General features: G+C 35.2%; 1 protein-coding gene across 1 annotated transcript in view; it reads left to right on the top strand.

The window, feature by feature from the left end:
• LOC136037307 (sodium/calcium exchanger 1-like) overlaps nucleotides 1–15,109 on the top strand; it is a 62,461-nt gene extending 47,352 nt beyond the window's left edge. The window contains exons 8-9 of the mRNA XM_065719958.1: nucleotides 10,431–10,602; nucleotides 14,864–15,109. Coding sequence (XP_065576030.1) covers nucleotides 10,431–10,602; nucleotides 14,864–15,068 — 377 coding nt within the window. The 3' untranslated portion in view covers nucleotides 15,069–15,109. The remainder of the gene's footprint in view (nucleotides 1–10,430; nucleotides 10,603–14,863) is intronic.
• The last annotated feature ends 3,645 nt before the right edge of the window (nucleotides 15,110–18,754 follow it).

The raw sequence follows: 18,754 nt of genomic DNA, 5'->3' as shown, positions 1-18,754 counted from the left end.
GACGTCTCTAACTGTTTTCGATGGAGTATATCTTCGGACATTTTTGACTTATATTTTTCCCATAACTCTGTAGGAGCTGATGGAGAGCAAGTTGTTAAAATGATCCCAAACAATGCACGAATTTGACTTGGGGTTGACGTTTCGCACGCGTCATTGATGCAGTTATCCCAGTGTTGGTCATTCTCCAATAAATTCAGAGCTTGGCATGCACTACGGTAAGTGTCATGTATAGTACCGTTTACAGTTCTCAAATACTCAAAGGATGTCGGACCGGGTACATTCACCAAAAGCAGGCGTAGAAAGAAGCATTCATGTTTATTGGGGTGAACGGTGTAGAGTCTTCCTATCGTGGTATCTTTGAAGATGGTAGGTTGGCCGTCGACTGTCTTACCCTGTTTTCGACGTTCAAATACTTTTTTTTTAGTATTCCAGGTGTAATACGAAGGCACTTAAGTATACAGCAGTTTTTTTGCAAAAGAATCATTTTTGCAAAGCGAAAAAAAAGCTGTTAATGTTGTATCCGGTGGATTCAGGGCTCTTTGTTGCACGTTGGTTTCCGTGAAATAAACACATTGACCATTCTGTAAATGTACCGCTAAGTGAACAGCAGCTGGACTACGTTCATGTATCGGAAATGAAAGAATTCGCCAAACAGCTTCATTACTGCTTATGTATCTTCCAGCCTGATATTGTACAATTTCGTCGGAATCTTTGATTTCGGGCTGCAAGCCAAAAACTGCCATGTTACTGCCTTTGTTGACGTATTTACATATGTATTTGATTGCCTTTACGGAGTTACAGTATTCAACGTTTATGTGTGCATTAAATGTTTTTGACAATAATGGGGAATATGGAACAACCCACTGGTTATCTACTTCGATGGTGGTACCGTTAAACTTCTTTATTATTGCTGTTTTACCGCCATCTTCAGTAGATCTTCTTCTATATTGTGGGTAACCATCATTGCCAGTAATTGTCTTTGATACTAAAAGTCGAGGATATTGCTTTGTGCACCTTCCTTTGGCCATGCATGGTGAATTTTCGTTCAGTGCACCGCAAGGTCCATGTATCATATTTTTTACAATAATATCATGTAACCCCTTATCGACATTTTTATCAGGTATTTCAGCGGAAATCACATCATCAATTTCGTTCGAAGTAATTTTTTTATGTAGCCAGATTAGTATATGTGCGTGTGGCAAACCTCGTTTTTGCCATTCCACTGAGTACATCCAGCATCGCACTGACCCAAACACTTCAAGTTTTACTATGTAGTTTATCAGTGATTTCAACTTTTGCCGGAAGACACGGGCCGTAATGTCATGCCTATGAACCGCCGATTGGCCTTGAAGTAAAAGCTGCAGTATCTCGTAATAAATAAATCTGGACGACCATAGAGACGAACATACGCAATATCATCTTGAGCATATTCATGCATATGACGGGGACTGCCAGCATATGACGAAGGTAAAATTGTTAATCTTCCAACGTTTCTGGTATTACCGTCATTTATAACTGCATCTCGCAAATGAATGTATTGTTCAGAGAGGAGCTTGGTCTGATTCAGGCGGATATATAGCAAACGTTCTGATTCAATTTTAGAATGCCAGGCGATAACTTTCAGGTTGCTCTGATTCCTCGGCACGCTTTCTTTTCTTACTTTCTCTATCAGCAGCAAGCCTGATTTCTTACTGTTCTTGTGATTCCTCGGCACGCTTTCTTTTCTTACTTTCTCTATCAGCAGCAAGCCTGATTTCTTGCTGTTCTTGTGATTCCTCGGCACGCCTTCTTTTTTCACTTTCTCTTTTAGCAGCAAGTCTGCTTTTGCGTTGCTTCGGTAGTTCCTCGGCACGCTTTCTTTTCTGACTTTCTTTATCAGCAGCAAGTTTTTTGGCATAGACTCTTTGAGCATCTTCATCGGCTTTTGCCATTGTAAGTTCATCAGTCATTGTAAACTTAAACATTAATAGATTTCTACGTGAACATGTATGTCTTAAATATCTTTAATGACGTCACCGTCATAATAAAAATGACGACGACTAACTTCATGACGTCAGTCGACACAGAAACATGACGTCACCTGATCCACAGACAGGCAACTTATTTTTATATATATAGATAGATAGATATGCCCCGGGGGCAAGTAAGAGAAGGAATTGGCAGTTCTTATTCTCTTTTTAAGAGTCAAAATGGACTGAAACGCAACTAGCCCCTTATCTCTGCTCTCTTTTCCCTAAGTCTATCCGATTGAATTTTTGAGATAGTCATTAAAAAAAAAAAGTTCAAAAATCAGACAACAAAACTCCGGGGTCGCAACTCCGGCAAGTGTGGTAACTTATTCCCTGGGGGCTTACAAAGTTTTTATGCGGTGGTTTTGAAATAGTTCAAAGATCAGATAAGCCCGACCATCAACCTCACTAAAAAAAAACTTATTAATAATTCATTAGTTCAAAGCTTATGGGAGCTTATCCCTGTCCTTTCATAGCCCGATCCTCCTACTTTCTCCTTAAGAAACTTACCAATAACAAATCATGGGAGCTGACCCCTGGCCATCCCTTTGTGGCCCTATCTCCCACCACAAAAAATTTTATTGACATTATTTTATTAAAAAAATTCTAGGAACTCATCCTTGACTCTCTATGTCCAGATCCCTCCCCCCGAAAAAAGATCAATGAAAAATTGTGGAAGCTAACCCCTGGCCCTCCCTCCGTGGCTAGACCCCCACCCCCCAAAAATATTATTAGCGATATTTTATTTCAACAATATTGGAACTGACCCCTGGCTTTCCCTCCATGGCCCAACCTCCCCCTCTCCAAAATAACTTATTTTTGATTCGGTTTTCCAAACAACATGGGACCTCCATGAACCTCTCTGCCCCCTCCCCGCTTAAAAAAACAGCTTATCAGCGATGTTTTATCCCAAAAGTCCCCCCCCCCCTATTATACAATTATTATTCCAAAAAAAATATTATAAAGGGTTAATTTGGAAAAGTTAGAAAAATTGAGGTATTCAATTTAACTTAATTCTGAACAAATTAGAAAAAAGAGATATTTTTAACTTACGAAGGAGTGATCGGATCTTAATTAAATTTGAAGTTTGGAAGGATATCATGCCTCAGTGCAATTATTTTAAATTCCTACTGGATCCGGTGACATTGGTAGGGAATTTAGGGGGGCAACCTAAAATCTTGGAAAACGCTTAGAGTGGAGGGATCGGGATGAAAATAAGCACAAGTCCTAGATACATGATTGACATAACTTGGACGGATCCGCTCTATTTGGGGGAGTGGGGGGAGGGTTAATTCTGAAAAATTAGAAAAATGAGGTATTTTTAACTTACGAAGGAGTGATCGGATCTTAATGAAATTTGAATTTTGGAAGGATATCGTGTCTCAAAGCTCTTATTTTAAATTCCGACTGGATCTGGTGACATTGGGGGGAATTGAGGGGTGAACCCAATTTCTCGAAAAATGCTTAGAATGGAGGGATTGGGATGAAACTTGTGGGTATTCATCCCGCAAACTTGTGCAGGAATTGGGTGGGAAAAATCAGCACAAGTCCTAGATACGTGATTGACATAACCGAGACGGATCTGCTCTCTTTGGGGGAGTTAGGGGGAGGGTTAATTGTATCGGATTAACGATGCTTCTTGACTACTAAGGTCCCTGCGTCGGTCCTGCAGTGCATTCCTGTAGCATGATTCGATCTTCTGAAAGAATTGAAAAATGGGGTATTTTTAACTTACGAAGGAGTGATCGGATCTTAATGAAATTTGATGTTTGGAAGGATATCATGTCTCAGAGCTCTTATAAAATTTTTAGTACTTTTTAGTTTTTTCTTTTTTTTAGTTTTTCTTTTTCGTTTTTTTCTGTTTTATTTTATTTTCTTTTTTAATTTTTCTTTTTTTAATTTTTTCTTTTTTAGTTTTTTCTTATTTTGTTTTTTTAATTTTTCTTTTTTAGTTTTTTTCTTTTTTAGTTTTTTTTATTATTTTTTTCGTTTTCTAATTTTTTTAATTTCTTTTTCATTTCTTTCTTTTAATTTTATTTTCTTTTTTAGTTTTTCTTTTTTAGTTTTTCTTTTTTAATTTTTTTCTTTTTTAGTTTTTTTTTATTATTTTTTTTTTTTTTTTAATTTTTTAGTTTTTTCACTTTTTTCACTTCTTTAATTTTTTTCTTTATTTTTTTATTTTTTTTTTAGTCAATTCTCTTTTTGGTTCTTTAATTTTTTAGTTTTTTTATACTCTTTTTTTTTAGTTTTTCCTTTCTTTTGTTTTTTTTTTCTTTTATATATAATATATATATATATATATATATATATATATATATATATATATATATATATATATATATATATATATATATATATATCTATATCTATAAAAATAAGTTGTCTGTCTGTGTGTCTGTCTGTCAGGTGACGTCATGTTTCTGTGTCGACTGACGTTATGAAGCTAGTTGTCGTCATTTTCGCTATGACGGTGACGTCATTAAAGATATTTAAGACATATATGTTCACGTAGAAATCTATTAATGTTTAAGTTTAAAATGACTGATGAACTTACAATGGCAAAAGCCGATGAAGATGCTCAAAGAGTCTATGCCAAAAAACTTGCTGCTGATAGAGAAAGTCAGAAAAGAAAGCTTGCCGAGGAATCAAAAGAACAGCAAGGAAACAGGCTTGAGGCTAAAGAACGCAAAACCGCGCAGTTAGATGAAGATCCACCTGGACAGCGAGAGTCAAAACATATCAAAACTGAAAATGATATCGATGATGATTGGGTTTGGGATTTTGACTTGGATAAGGTCATCAATGCCTACCAGATTTTAGTTAAAAAAACAAAGGTTTGGCGATATGTATTTCATAGTGAAGCTGAAAAATAAAGAAGAAAAAGAAAACTGAAAAAAGAAAAAATGTAAAAAACTAAAAAATACTAAAAAGAAAAAACACTCAAAGAGAAATTACAGACCGGGACACAAATGACAACCGGGACACAGGGAATATAAATAACGACCGGGACACTCAAAGAGAAATTACAGACTGGGATACCAAGACACAAATAACAACCAGGACACAGGGAATATAAATGATGACTGGGACAGAGGGAATATAAATAACGACCGGGACACTCAAAGAGAAATGACAGACTGGGATACCAAGACACAAATGACGACCGGGACACAGGGAATATAAATGACGACCAGGACACAGGTATTTAAGAATATCGTTCAAAGACAAATTTTTAATTGTAAGAAGACCGATGAAAGAGAAATTTCTAATTGTAAAATGACTGAAGAACCTACAATGGCAACACCCGAGGAAGCTGCTCAAAACGAATGTATTCAAGCTGAAGTAGCTGAGTTGGTAAAGCGTTATGTTTCAGGTTCTAGGTCCGAGAGGCTCCAGGTTTGAACCTTGGCTTTAGCATTAATACTGTCTGTGGGTCTGTCAGGTGACGTCATGTTTCTGTGTCGACTGAAGTCATGAAGTTAGTTGTCGTCATTTTTGCTATGACGGTGACGTCATTAAAGATATTTAAGACATATATGTTCACGAAGAAACCTATTAATGTTTAAGTTTAAAATGACTGATGAGCTTACAATGGCAAAAGCCGATGAAGGTGCTCAAAGAGTCTATGCCAAAAAACTTGCTGCTGATAGAGAAAGTCAGAAAAGAAAGCGTGCCGAGGAATCAAAAGAACAGCAAGGAAACAGGCTTGAGGCTGATAGAGAAAGAAAGAACAGAAAGCGTGCCGAGGAACTACCAGAGCAACGCGAAAGCAGACTTGCTGCTAAAAGAGAAAGTGAAAAAAGAAGGCGTGCCGAGGAATCACAAAAACAGCAACAAATATGCGTGTCCGATTGCAAAACGATGACTCTGGTCAAACATTTTCAGATCAATTGCTGGCAATTGGAAACGGAAAGCTCCCAGTAGACTCAATTTCAGGACGTATACAACTACCTGCTGATTTCTGTAATTTAGTGACGTCCAAAAATGAATTGATTGAAAAAGTATTTCCGAATACTCTAAAAAATTATAAAAATAATAAATGGCTAAGTGAAAGAGCGATTGTCGCACCCAAAAATATAGACGTCCACGAAATCAACAATATTGTTTTGACCAAGATTCGAGACCAGGCAGTCCTTTACAAGTCAGTCGACACAGTTTTGGAACCAAATGAAGCGGTTAATTATCCATCTGAATTTTTAAATTCCATAGATCTTTCAGGGTTTCCACCACACGTGCTACAACTAAAAATAGGTGTACCAATAATACTTTTAAGAAATATCAACCCACCAAAGCTTTGCAATGGCACGCGACTTGCCGTAAAAAAAACAATGGAAAACCTAATAGAGGCCACAATCTTGACAGGGCCTTTTGAGGGTGAGGCTGTTCTTATTCCTCGCATTCCCATGATTCCAACGGATCTGCCTTTTCAATTTAAAAGATTGCAATTCCTAATTCGATTAGCATTTGCAATAGGTGGGACACAGGGACACAACTACAATGGCGCGTAACTAATATGGCGCGTAACGACTTACGCGCGTGGGGGGGCTTGGGGGGGGGCGCGAAGTGCCCCACCAACTAGGTGTTGGGGTGGCGCGAAGCGCCACCCCAACAGCTAGTATATATATATATATATATATATATATATATATATATAGTTTATATTATATATATAAATAAACTTATATATAAACTTATTACATATAAGTTTATATATATATATATATAATAAGTTTGCATTGCTGCAATACTTTACCCATCCCAGATGATTTGGAAATATTTCACGTGGGAGTTTCTGTAGAATGCAAATTCAGAGGCAATTTCAAAGCGGAATGAGCAGTTCTTCCACCAGGCAGCAATGTTGCGGCTATTCCGGACGACGCAATTGCCAACGCTATATCATTTTTTGATCGAATTGATGCCAGAATCAGTTTTATCACAAACGTTTTACCAGTACCTCCTGGCGCATCCAAAAAGAAAATTTCTCCAACGTTGTTATCGACACAATGCATTATCGTATCATAAATGTCTTTTTGTTCCGACGTTAACTTGGAAATGTTATTTTGTACATACGACAATAGATCACTCGTACTGTAACTTTGTTCACGATCCAATTCTACACATGTCGAAACAGCAGCGATACGGTTAGGTGAAGACATTCCCAAATCCTGAAGAGGTTTGTTTGCCATACGTACGCACAAATCTTCTATAATAACTAAAGTGTAGTTATAAATTTCTGATGTAAAATCAAAAGTCATATCTGACGTCTCTAACTGTTTTCGATGGAGTATATCTTCGGACATTTTTGACTTTTATTTTTCCCATAGCTCTGTAGGAGCTGATGGAGAGCAAGTTGTTAAAATGATGCCAAACAATGCACGAATTTGACTTGGTGTTGACGTTTCGCACGCGTCATTAATACAGTTATCCCAGTGTTGGTCATTCTCCAATAAATTCAGAGCTTGGCATGCACTACGGTAAGTGTCATGTATAGTACCATTTACAGTCCTCAAATACTCAAAGGATGTCGGACCGGGTACATTCACCAAAAGCAGGCGTAGAAAGAAGCATTCATGTTGATTGGGGTGAACGGTGTAGAGTCTTCCTATCGTGGTATCTTTGAAGATGGTAGGTTGGCCCTCGACTGACTTACCCTGTTTTCGACGTTCAAATACTTTATTTTTAGTATTCCACGTGTAATACGAAGGCACTTCAGTATACAGCAGTTTTTTTGCAAAAGAGTCATTTTTGCAAAGCGAAAAAAAAGCTGTTAATGTTGTATCCGGTGGATTCAGGGCTCTTTGTTGCACGTTGGTTTCTGTGAAATAAACACGTTGACCATTCTGTAATTTTACCGCTAAGTGAACAACAGCTGGACTACGTTCATGTATCGGAAATGAAAGAATTCGCCAAACAGCTTCATTACTGCTTATGTATCTTCCAGCCTGATATTGTACGATTTCGTCGAAATCTTTGATTTCGGGCTGCAAGCCAAAAACTGCCATGTCACTGCCTTTGTTGACGTATTTACATATGTATTTGATTGCCTTTACGGAGTTACAGTATTCAACGTTTATGTGTGCATTAAATGTTTTTGATAATAATGGGGAATATGGAACAACCCACTGGTTATCTACTTCGATGGTGGTACCGTTACGCTTCTTTATTATTGCTGTTTTACCGCCATCTTCAGTAGATCTTCTTCTATATTGTGGGTAACCATCATTGCCAGTAATTGTATTTGATACTAAAAGTCGAGGATATTGCTTTGTGCACCTTCCTTTGGCCATGCATGGTGAATTTTCGTTCAGTGCACCGCAAGGTCCATGTATCATATTTTTTACAATAATATCATGTAACCCCTTATCGACATTTTTATCAGGTATTTCAGCGGAAATCACATCATCAATTTCGTTCGAAGTAATTATTTTTTATGTAGCCAGATTAGTATATGTGCGTGTGGCAAACCTCGTTTTTGCCATTCCACTGAGTACATCCAGCATCGCACTGACCCAAACACTTCAAGTTTTACTATGTAGTTTATCAGTGATTTCAACTTTTGCCGGAAGACACGGGCCGCTTTCTTTTCTTACTTTCTCTATCAGCAGCAAGCCTGATTTCTTGCTGTTTTTGTGATTCCTCGGCACGCCTTCTTTTTTCACTTTCTCTTTTAGCAGCAAGTCTGCTTTCGCGTTGCTCTGGTAGTTCCTCGGCACGCTTTCTATTCTTTCTTTCTCTATCAGCCTCAAGCCTGTTTCCTTGCTGTTCTTTTGATTCCTCGGCACGCTTTCTTTTCTGACTTTCTCTATCAGCAGCAAGTTTTTTGGCATAGACTCTTTGAGCATCTTCATCGGCTTTTGCCATTGTAAGTTCATCAGTCATTTTAAACTTAAACATTAATAGATTTCTACGTGAACATATATGTCTTAAATATCTTTAATGACGTCACCGTCATAGCAAAAATGACGACAACTAACTTCATGACTTCAGTCGACACAGAAACATGACGTCACCTGACAGACACACGATCCACAGACAGACAACTTATTTTTATATATATAGATCTATATGTATATGTTTTTAACTACGTATAACTTGTGAATATACAACATTCTTTGATGTCCTATTGTCTGTGCCTATATAAAGATTGTCAGGTTAACCGACTCTTGAACATTCAACATAAAATTGTCCATGGGAAAAACAATCCGTATTCAGATCTATACCTGATTATTCTAATGATTACCCTTGAGCTTTGTTGATGGTGATTGCTAATCGAACGTTCCCTGTGTCCCCGTCGTCATTTATATATCCCCCTGTGCCCCCAGCATCCCCCTTGTAGTTGTGTCCCTGTGTCCCGGTCGTCATTTATATTCCCAGTATCCCGGTCGTCATTTATGTCCCAGTGTCCCAGTCTGTAATTTCTCTTTGAGTGTCCCGGTCGTCATTTTATTCCCTGTGTCCCGGTGTCCCGGTCGTCATTTGTGTCCCGGTCTGTAATTTATCTTTGAATTTCCCGGTCGTTATTTATATCTCCCGGTCGTTATTTGTGTCCCAGTGTCCCAGTCTGTAATTTCTCTTTGAGTGTCCTGGTCGTCATTTGTATTCCCTGCGTCCCGGTTTTTAATTTTCTTTTTCTCCTTTATTTTTCAGTTTTTTCCTTTTTTCTTATATATATATATATATATATATATATATATATATATATATATATATATATATATATATATATATATATATATATATATCTATGTTCACAGGTGGGACACAGGGACACAACTACAATGGCGCCTAAGTTATATGGCGCGTAACGATATATATATATCGCTAACTTATATATATATATATCTATATATATATATATATATATATATATATATATATATATATATATATATATATATATATATATATATATATATATATATATATATATATATATATATATATATATATATACATATATATATATATATATATATATATATATATATATATATATTTTTATATATATATATATATATATATATATATATATATATATATATATATACATATATATATATACATATATATATATATATTTATATATACATATATATATATATATATATATATATATATATATATATATATATATATATATATATATATATATATATATATATATATATATATATATATATATATATATAAATCAATGATTCCACTTTGTCTCAATTTTTTGTTGTTTTTTTTTTACTCTTTTTAGACCTGCTTATTCCACTGAAGACGGCTTAGTGGGGGTTTTTGCCAAGACACCTGCTCTTTTTTCTTTCGTTTACTGGCTCTATTATTTTCTCCTTTTTTGCTTTATTATCTAAGTAGATTCTTTATCTTTAGAATATTTAGCTTTACCTTGGCTGATTTCATCTTTTTTTTTAACAGAGTTGCTTGCAAGTAAAATAGCTGCAGTTCAGAATTCATACGCAGATGCTTCGATTACAAGCGTTACAGGTGGAAATGCTATTAATGTTTTTCTTGGAATTGGTACTGCTTGGCTTATTGGATCTTCTTACCATTCCTATCATGGAGTTCCATTTCTAGTGAATCCTGGAAGGTAAGTTTGAAGAAAATAGGAGAGGGAACACTAGCATTTTAACACAGATTTAAGAATTAAAAATAGTGAGGTGATACGATACCTTAAAAATTACCTCGAGAACATCAGCGTCGGCTGACCATCTCAAAGGCAAAGTGCCCATTAGAGAATTTTTCCAGGGGAGTAGCTGATATAGAAAGCTATCAAAAATGTGGGGCTTGACTGTGACGTTTTGCTGAAAAGAGAGTGAAATTTTATCTCTCATGTCTCGGCAAGTTGATAAGTCAAAGCGGACGGCATAACAGAAAACCCTTAAAGTGGCAAAATTACTCAAATGATAATTTCTTTTGAACTGATTCTTAGCCTGTCACGAGTAGGTGTGCTTGAAAATTCTTAGAGACTGGATTTCCTGAAAAACTGCTCTATTTGATCGAAGAAACAAAATTCCCACTTTCTGATGATGCAAATTTTATTAAAATTAAATATTCTTATCTAAAATTCTTCGACACAAAAACGGGGGAATTTAGATTAGTTTTTCCGAAATTTCCTAGGAAGTATATGTGGAATTTCTGTTTTTTATCTTTTATTCGGATCTCTTATCCAAGCTCTTCAATTTGTGGTGAGACCACTCAACAAATTATAAATAGTGTGCCCACACAAACTAAAAAAAAGCTTAAAAACGAACAAGACAGGGTGACTTTTTAAGGTGTTTTATGGCCTTAAGGCCTCCGGCAGTGCAGCGTTCCTTAAGAATTGTATAAATTCATGACAGACATAAACTTATACTTCTATTTAGAATTGGATGTTCTTTAAGACACAACTTAGAATTTTCTAAGCGTTGCCAATTCTTATTTTAGACGATTTTTATTGGTCAATAAATAAATGAGGCTAGACTAGTATGCAGAAACTACGGTAGTTTAAATAACACTACCAAATATACCTGGCATATCCTATACCATTTTCAATACTATATAAAGGAGAAGGTAAGAAAGGTAAAACAAATTAGCAAATAAATTTGCTTTGACTTTTAAATCAAGAAATGTTTTGTGTAATCAAGTATTCTAAGGTATTTTCGAACTAGAAATGAGTTCAAATATGAAATCTGGCCTGTATTAAGGCTTATGATAGTCTTTTTTAATTAGATATTCTCTTATCTCACATAGAGCAGTTGATTTTAAACAAAACCTTACCTGGGAGGCTAAATACGCTAAGATATGAAAATTCAGTTTAAGATTAAACGTTTAATCTTTGGCCACAAATTGATGACAATACAGCATTTTCTGTAATTAATTATGTAGAATTTATATAGATCAGCTTAATCTTGCGAAATAAAAATAAAGAAAAGGCCACATGGTGATCTAAAGCTGTTTTCTTAAACAAATATTCATAAGCCAGCGTTTAACTGATCCTATCAATGAACTAGCTTGATTTGAAACGTTAATAGTTTCAAACTAAACAATTGTTACAGGCAGAACAATGGTTCATTCCAGTGGTGGACGCAGTATTTCGAAAATGGTGAGGAGAGAGAAGGGTGGCTGCCAAGATTTTTTTTTCTCGTTTAACAGATTCAACTAAATATAAGTGCAAACTAACATCTCCCTCGCGGATATTTTGATTATCTACTAATACTTCCTCGTATTTGTAGCATTATACATCTAAATACATAATGCCGTTTATAATGAAAAAGAGGGAGGTTTTAAAGATTAAATAGTTTAAAAACCACTTTGGACATTTTAAATTAGATTTGGGCTTTTTATACTTGAATTAAGAAGTCAATATAACCAATATAAGCCAATAGCCCAATATAGGCGAAAATACCTCAGATCCACAGAATTAACTGAACTGCTAAATTTCCAGTAGACAGTAGTCCTTTCCAGTAGACAGTAGACAGTAGTAGTAGACAGTAGACAGTAGACAGTAGTAATTTCCAGTGGTCCTTTTAACTTATTGCAATTTTATTCCTCTTTCCCATAGGTTTGTTTTTGTGACGATTGTAAGATTCTATATACTGCATTCTATTTTGTATAATAAAGTTTGAATAAAACTTTAAAAGTAAACTCGGCTTTTCCCCCTCCTTGAACAACAAGGAAAATCACTTTTTCGCATGGGTACCACTGATCTGTTTCCTGTTTTTTTTTCCGTTTTTTTTTAGGCCTAGCGGATTTTCAAAACATCGTATAGATGTTTAATAGATCATTTAAAAGCTATTTATCATACCCAGATGCTTCTTTACAAATTTTGCCGTCTGCAAGTGCCAGACGGCAAAAAAATGGCACTTTTTATGGCATGTCTAAAGTGGAAAAGCTGGGGCTAGTTTGCTATGAGAGCTATTTAGAGAGGTCTTTAATGGTTCTTTTTTACATATCACTCGTATCTACCTTATTTTATCAACTCTGCCATCCATAAGTGCCATAAAAACGTCACTTTTGGTGCCACTTCTTAAGTGGAAAAACTTGGAAGCGTAAAACAGCACCATTGTAACAATTATGGTCCTCCATAATTGCCATCCATAAGTGCCATATAGCACAAAAAACGTCACTTTTGGTGCCACTTCTTAAGTGGAAAAACTTGGAAGCGTAAAACAGCACCATTGTAACAATTATGGTCCTCCATAATTGCCATTCATAAGCGCCATATAGCACACAAAACGTCACTTTTGGTGCCACTTCTTAAGTGGAAAAACTTGGAAGCGTAAAACAGCACCATTGTAACAATTATGGTCCTCCATAATTGCCATTCATAAGCGCCATATAGCACACAAAACGTCACTTTTGGTGCCACTTCTTAAGTGGAAAAACTTGGAAGCGTAAAACAGCACCATTGTAACAATTATGGTCCTCCATAATTGCCATCCATAAGTGCCATATAGCACAAAAAACGTCACTTTTGGTGCCACTTCTTAAGTGGAAAAACTTGGAAGCGTAAAACAGCACCATTGTAACAATTATGGTCCTCCATAATTGCCATTCATAAGCGCCATATAGCACACAAAACGTCACTTTTGGTGCCACTTCTTAAGTGGAAAAACTTGGAAGCGTAAAACAGCACCATTGTAACAATTATGGTCCTCCATAATTGCCATTCATAAGCGCCATATAGCACACAAAACGTCACTTTTGGTGCCACTTCTTAAGTGGAAAAACTTGGAAGCGTAAAACAGCACCATTGTAACAATTATGGTCCTCCATAATTGCCATTCATAAGCGCCATATAGCACACAAAACGTCACTTTTGGTGCCACTTCTTAAGTGGAAAAACTTGGAAGCGTAAAACAGCACCATTGTAACAATTATGGTCCTCCATAATTGCCATTCATAAGCGCCATATAGCACACAAAACGTCACTTTTGGTGCCACTTCTTAAGTGGAAAAACTTGGAAGCGTAAAACAGCACCATTGTAACAATTATGGTCCAAACCCTTAACTTGAGGTTTATATGAGCCCCTCATGTATACTCCCCTCCCAACCCTCGTAGTAAGTTTCATAAATAGTCTGTCTACTTTACCTTTTACTTCTAAGGTTATTGCAAAAAAAAATTATGGTGATCTTGAAAAAGAGCCAGAAATCCCTCCAAGTAGTGTGAACATTTTGTCATATGCGGCGTTTGCAGCTGTTCACCACCGTGTTCTCTAGGGGCCGTTATCTTCAAACATAAACTGTTTTGGCCAAATACCAGAAATATACACGATTAGTAAGAAATCTTTCTTAGAATTACCTGAAAAACGATCAGAAAATAGTTTTTTTTCAACAAGTTTTTTAGCTGAAAGTCAGTAGTAACATTAAAACTTATTACGAACAGAAATAATTGTTCCGTATATGACGGGGCTGCCTCCTTCTGGAAAAGCTGATGATTGCTGTGTTGCTTTTATATTAAAACTTAAATAAAAACAGACACAGATTAATTTTAAAAAAAAACAAAGTTTTTCTGAAGGAAGTAAAGAGCAAAGTTGAAACTTAAAATGAACAAAATTATTACCTCACAGCCTATCTAACTAATTTTGACAAAACTGGTACAAATAAATCAGCTGGTGATATTACCCTATGTTTCTGGGATTACAAAAAACTAGCGCTTTACTGGAAACAAAAAAACCAAACATAAAAAATAAGAATATTGATTTGGGAGTCAAAAGTTAGTATATAACAACAACAAACTAATCTATAACGTTTGTCATAGTCTTACACGAGTTGAAATTTTGGGCGCTTTAGCAAGTTATATACTTTTATAACTGGAAATCCCTCTCTACTACTGTTTCGAAATTAACTTGATTTTATTTCCTATTTAGCCTTGCATTTCCCGTGACCCTGTATTGTATATTGGCAATATTCTGTGTCGTTCTACTCATCATAAGGCGTTCTAAATTCTTCGGTGGAGAATTCGGCGGAAGAATGCTACTGAAATTACCAACCTTTTTGCTGTTCACTTTTTTATGGCTGTTCTACATCGCAATGGTTGTCTTACAAGGTCAAGGTCTCATAACCGGGTTTTAAGTTTTAGTTTGATTTTTTTTAGCTGTTAAATAAATATTACTAGACCTTTTTTATTTTTAATTTCGTTGCTATATTCTTAAACGTCTCTTTTGAAATTTAAATCCCCTTATAATTTGTGGAGATGAAGAGACAGACAGAGGAGCGCAGTGATACAGAAACCTGAGCAGAGTATGTTCATCACCTGACAAACCCCTATCATTATTTGAGTGAAAACCGTTGATTTTTAATTAAAATCAATTAGTTGTGTATATCAAGTCATAACTAATTATAGAAAAGCCAAAACAGACAGTCAAAGTGAGTGAGAGGCAAATCTGGCAGAAGCACTTTTTAGGATTGTATAAAATAACGTCTTTTCATTTGTTGATAGATTTATCAATCATCCAACCATCGTTCCTAGGGCAAAAACAAGGTAGATAGTCATAGAAATAAGGGGATGAAAGATTGGATTGATTTTGGGTTGATGCTTGATGGACAAAATTCAAAATTCCAAAATTCCAAATTCAACAAAATTCTAAATTCCAAAAGCGTAATTCCGAGGAAACTTATATTCTACTGTGAGTGTTTCCTCTCTTCATAAGGCATGGCTTTTGTTCAACTTGGAGATCTTCGATAAGAGAATATCTAATAGCACAGTAAAATTTTGTGGTAAAGACTTATCAATAGACAAAAGACTCTATCTAGGGCTGACACTCTTTTCTCGAAAAATATAAGGATTTCAGTTCTGAGGTTGGAATTTTGTGAAAACTGTAAATATTATACAATCATTTCAAAAAATCTACTCTGTATATATGTTATGCACATTGGTTATCTAGCAATTTTGTCCAAACTTGTGAATTTTTTTTCAAGTGAATCTTGGGATAACTTGGATTATCAGTACTGGCCCTGGACTAACCTCCTGTCGAATAGAAATTGGCAATTCAATTTTTTATTTCAGTTTCATTTTTGAGGGACGATAATGCAGATTATGAGTAAAATAAATATAAGCATTGTGCATTATCCCAGAACTAAGGGACAAACCCTGTCAGAAAACGAAAATGTGTCACGAAAATTTGACGAAAATTGTCATTTCACTTGTTTTCTTCTGTTTTGTTTTGGAGGATTCTGCAAATTTTGATGATTTAGACCATTCCAAAAGAGCCCAAGAGGTCTGTTTTTTCTTATAAAAGTGCAAATTAGGAAATTGATCTTCCTAGTAGTAGTTTTTTAGGTATATACAAATGAATTGTCCTCTAAAAGTGCTATCAAGATCCATTGAAAAAATAAAGATTTGGTTTCAACCTAATTATGAGTTTTTATAATCATTGTTTTAATATTTTTTGTAATAACCAAAATAGCAGCGATTCAGGGGCCTATTTTGATATGTATTGATTAAAATAGACCTTTCCGAAAAAGGAGTATACTAAAGAAAAGTAAAGGCCATATTAGACTTAATCAGAAGAAATAGAAACATACAATAACTCAAACTCAAAACGACCAAAAATACTATTAAAGAATAAATGAAACCCAAAACAAGTTACTTAACATACAGTAGTTACTAACATAAATCTTTAAATAAATCTTGAAATGAGTGAAACTTAAATTAAATATACAAAGCAAGCTTAAAACGAACATTAATCTTTACAGACAAGAACTTGGCTTTTGCCTCCTTCTCTCACTGCAAACGTCTAGAACCTACTGCGTCATTGGAGCTTTATAACAAATAACAAATAAAATCAAGCTAAATTTTTGATATATAATGCTATTAATTGTTGAAAGATCATTACTTCAAGATTTTATTTCTTGTAATTTAGTTTTCATTTTCAATGCTGTAGTAACTGTGAAAGAAAATATTTGCAAAACAATTCGTTTTCAGTGAAGCACTAATGACGTAATGGGGTTTAGAATTTACTTTTAAGGCAAGGGCCAGTATCCAAACTCTTGTTTGTAGTGAAGAGCAGCATAATATTCCCTTTTCGGTTTCAAGCGCTTCCATAGGGGTATACCATTGGAACTACTAACCCCTCAAGATGTAATTTCGTGCACCTGGGTCTTATTCAATACTATATTGCATCTGTAATGGTATAGTACATCTGTATGTTACGTATTAGGGTTTTTTTACTTCAAGATGCAGGTTGTTTTGTAATTGGGTTTGTTTACTTCTGCAAATGCTTACTTTGGCTATTCCGTAACAGGGAATGTCTTGTAAAAGATGCTTGTTTCTGTTATATAATAGAGACTGTTTTTCCTTTGATTGTTTAAAAACCCAGGGGGCCAGGAGAAACATTCACCCCCAACAAATCATGATTTCTTTGAATGTTACGTAATACGGAATGTTTACTTATGCAAATGATTTCTTTAGTTGTAATATAATAAATTTTGTTTACTTATGCCAACACCGTCTTTGGTTGTTCCGCAATATGACTTCTTCAAGTGTACTGGTCAAGTTGGGAAGCCCTAGTTGTAAAAAACAAATGATCATGGTCGAATATTTACGGATGAAATGATGTAGTCTTACGTGACTTGTTTTGGTTCTGGTGAACTTTTAATAGTCCATCAACGGGATTTGAAGGTCATATTTGAACGTAACTTGTTAGATCCTAGGGCTCACTCACCTCAGTACTGAAAAAGAGTTCAGTGTTGCAACATCGAGGATATTATTGTTTAGTGATGGATATATATATTCTATTGGATACTGAAAGTGTTGGCAATGGTGAAATGAAACCTAGAGTGTCAAAAATTACAAGAGGATGTCGGCTAATCCTAAAATACGACGAAATGTTTGCACGATATGTAATATGATTGGCAAATTCAACTTGGAAACACATTTATGCTTTGCAGCAAATATGTTAAATATGTTTGGATTTGAGAAAAAAAAACAATCATAGGGAATCTAGTCACTTTGGAAAATTGTTTGATTCTACATGATGATTTTCAAGAGTTATCTCTTCAAAGGAAAATATTTTCTCAAAGAATGTTTAATGAGATAAGGAAAAATGATTCCCTATCTTTGGTCTATTGCATGAGACTTTTACGTCGTGGTCCACATGCATTTACTCAATTTAGTGACATATTAACTGAAACAAAACCGAATGATATTTTATATTTACTTTTGAGCACTACCTAGAAAATAGTTTAAGACGAACATATTGCATGGCAACAAGAAATAAGTCAAAAGATCCTGTCTAAACAAGTTTTGTGACATCACTCAATTACTCCTCCTCCTAGAAGATTCATTTCATTGATCGCGAGTCGGTTTCTTTTTGGTTGTGAGATAGTCAACATTGAAAAATGCTAAATATATACCCATTATGTTTGTATACACTGGGCAGCTGGTCGTCACGTGAGTATTTTACTATTGTTGATGATTATAATTAAGTGTAGATTATGCCACCGATGTAATAGAAGGGATGCTCGTAGAAAATTCAGAGGACTCATTTGATTGAAAATTGAAAGTTCTAGTTTGCTTTTAAACAGTGAAAAGAGATCGAAGGGTAATTAGCCCCCACACTTTTTTCCCAAACCCATCTGAACAAAATTTTTAGATAGCCATTTTGTCCAAAATATTTCCACCATCAGATAATAAAAACTCCAAAGTTGACACAAACTCTCAGAGCCCGGGGGCAAGTGTTTTAAGCTATCCCCGGGGCATATAAGGTTTTTATGTAAGGAGAGGTCGTATAAATATCAGAAGTGTTCCATTCGATTTT

This window comes from Artemia franciscana, chromosome 16 (assembly GCF_032884065.1).
Source record: "Artemia franciscana chromosome 16, ASM3288406v1, whole genome shotgun sequence".
NCBI lineage: Eukaryota > Metazoa > Arthropoda > Branchiopoda > Anostraca > Artemiidae > Artemia > Artemia franciscana.
The sequence above is the reverse complement of the archived record's forward strand: the minus strand, read 5'-3'. Positions and strand labels throughout refer to the sequence as shown.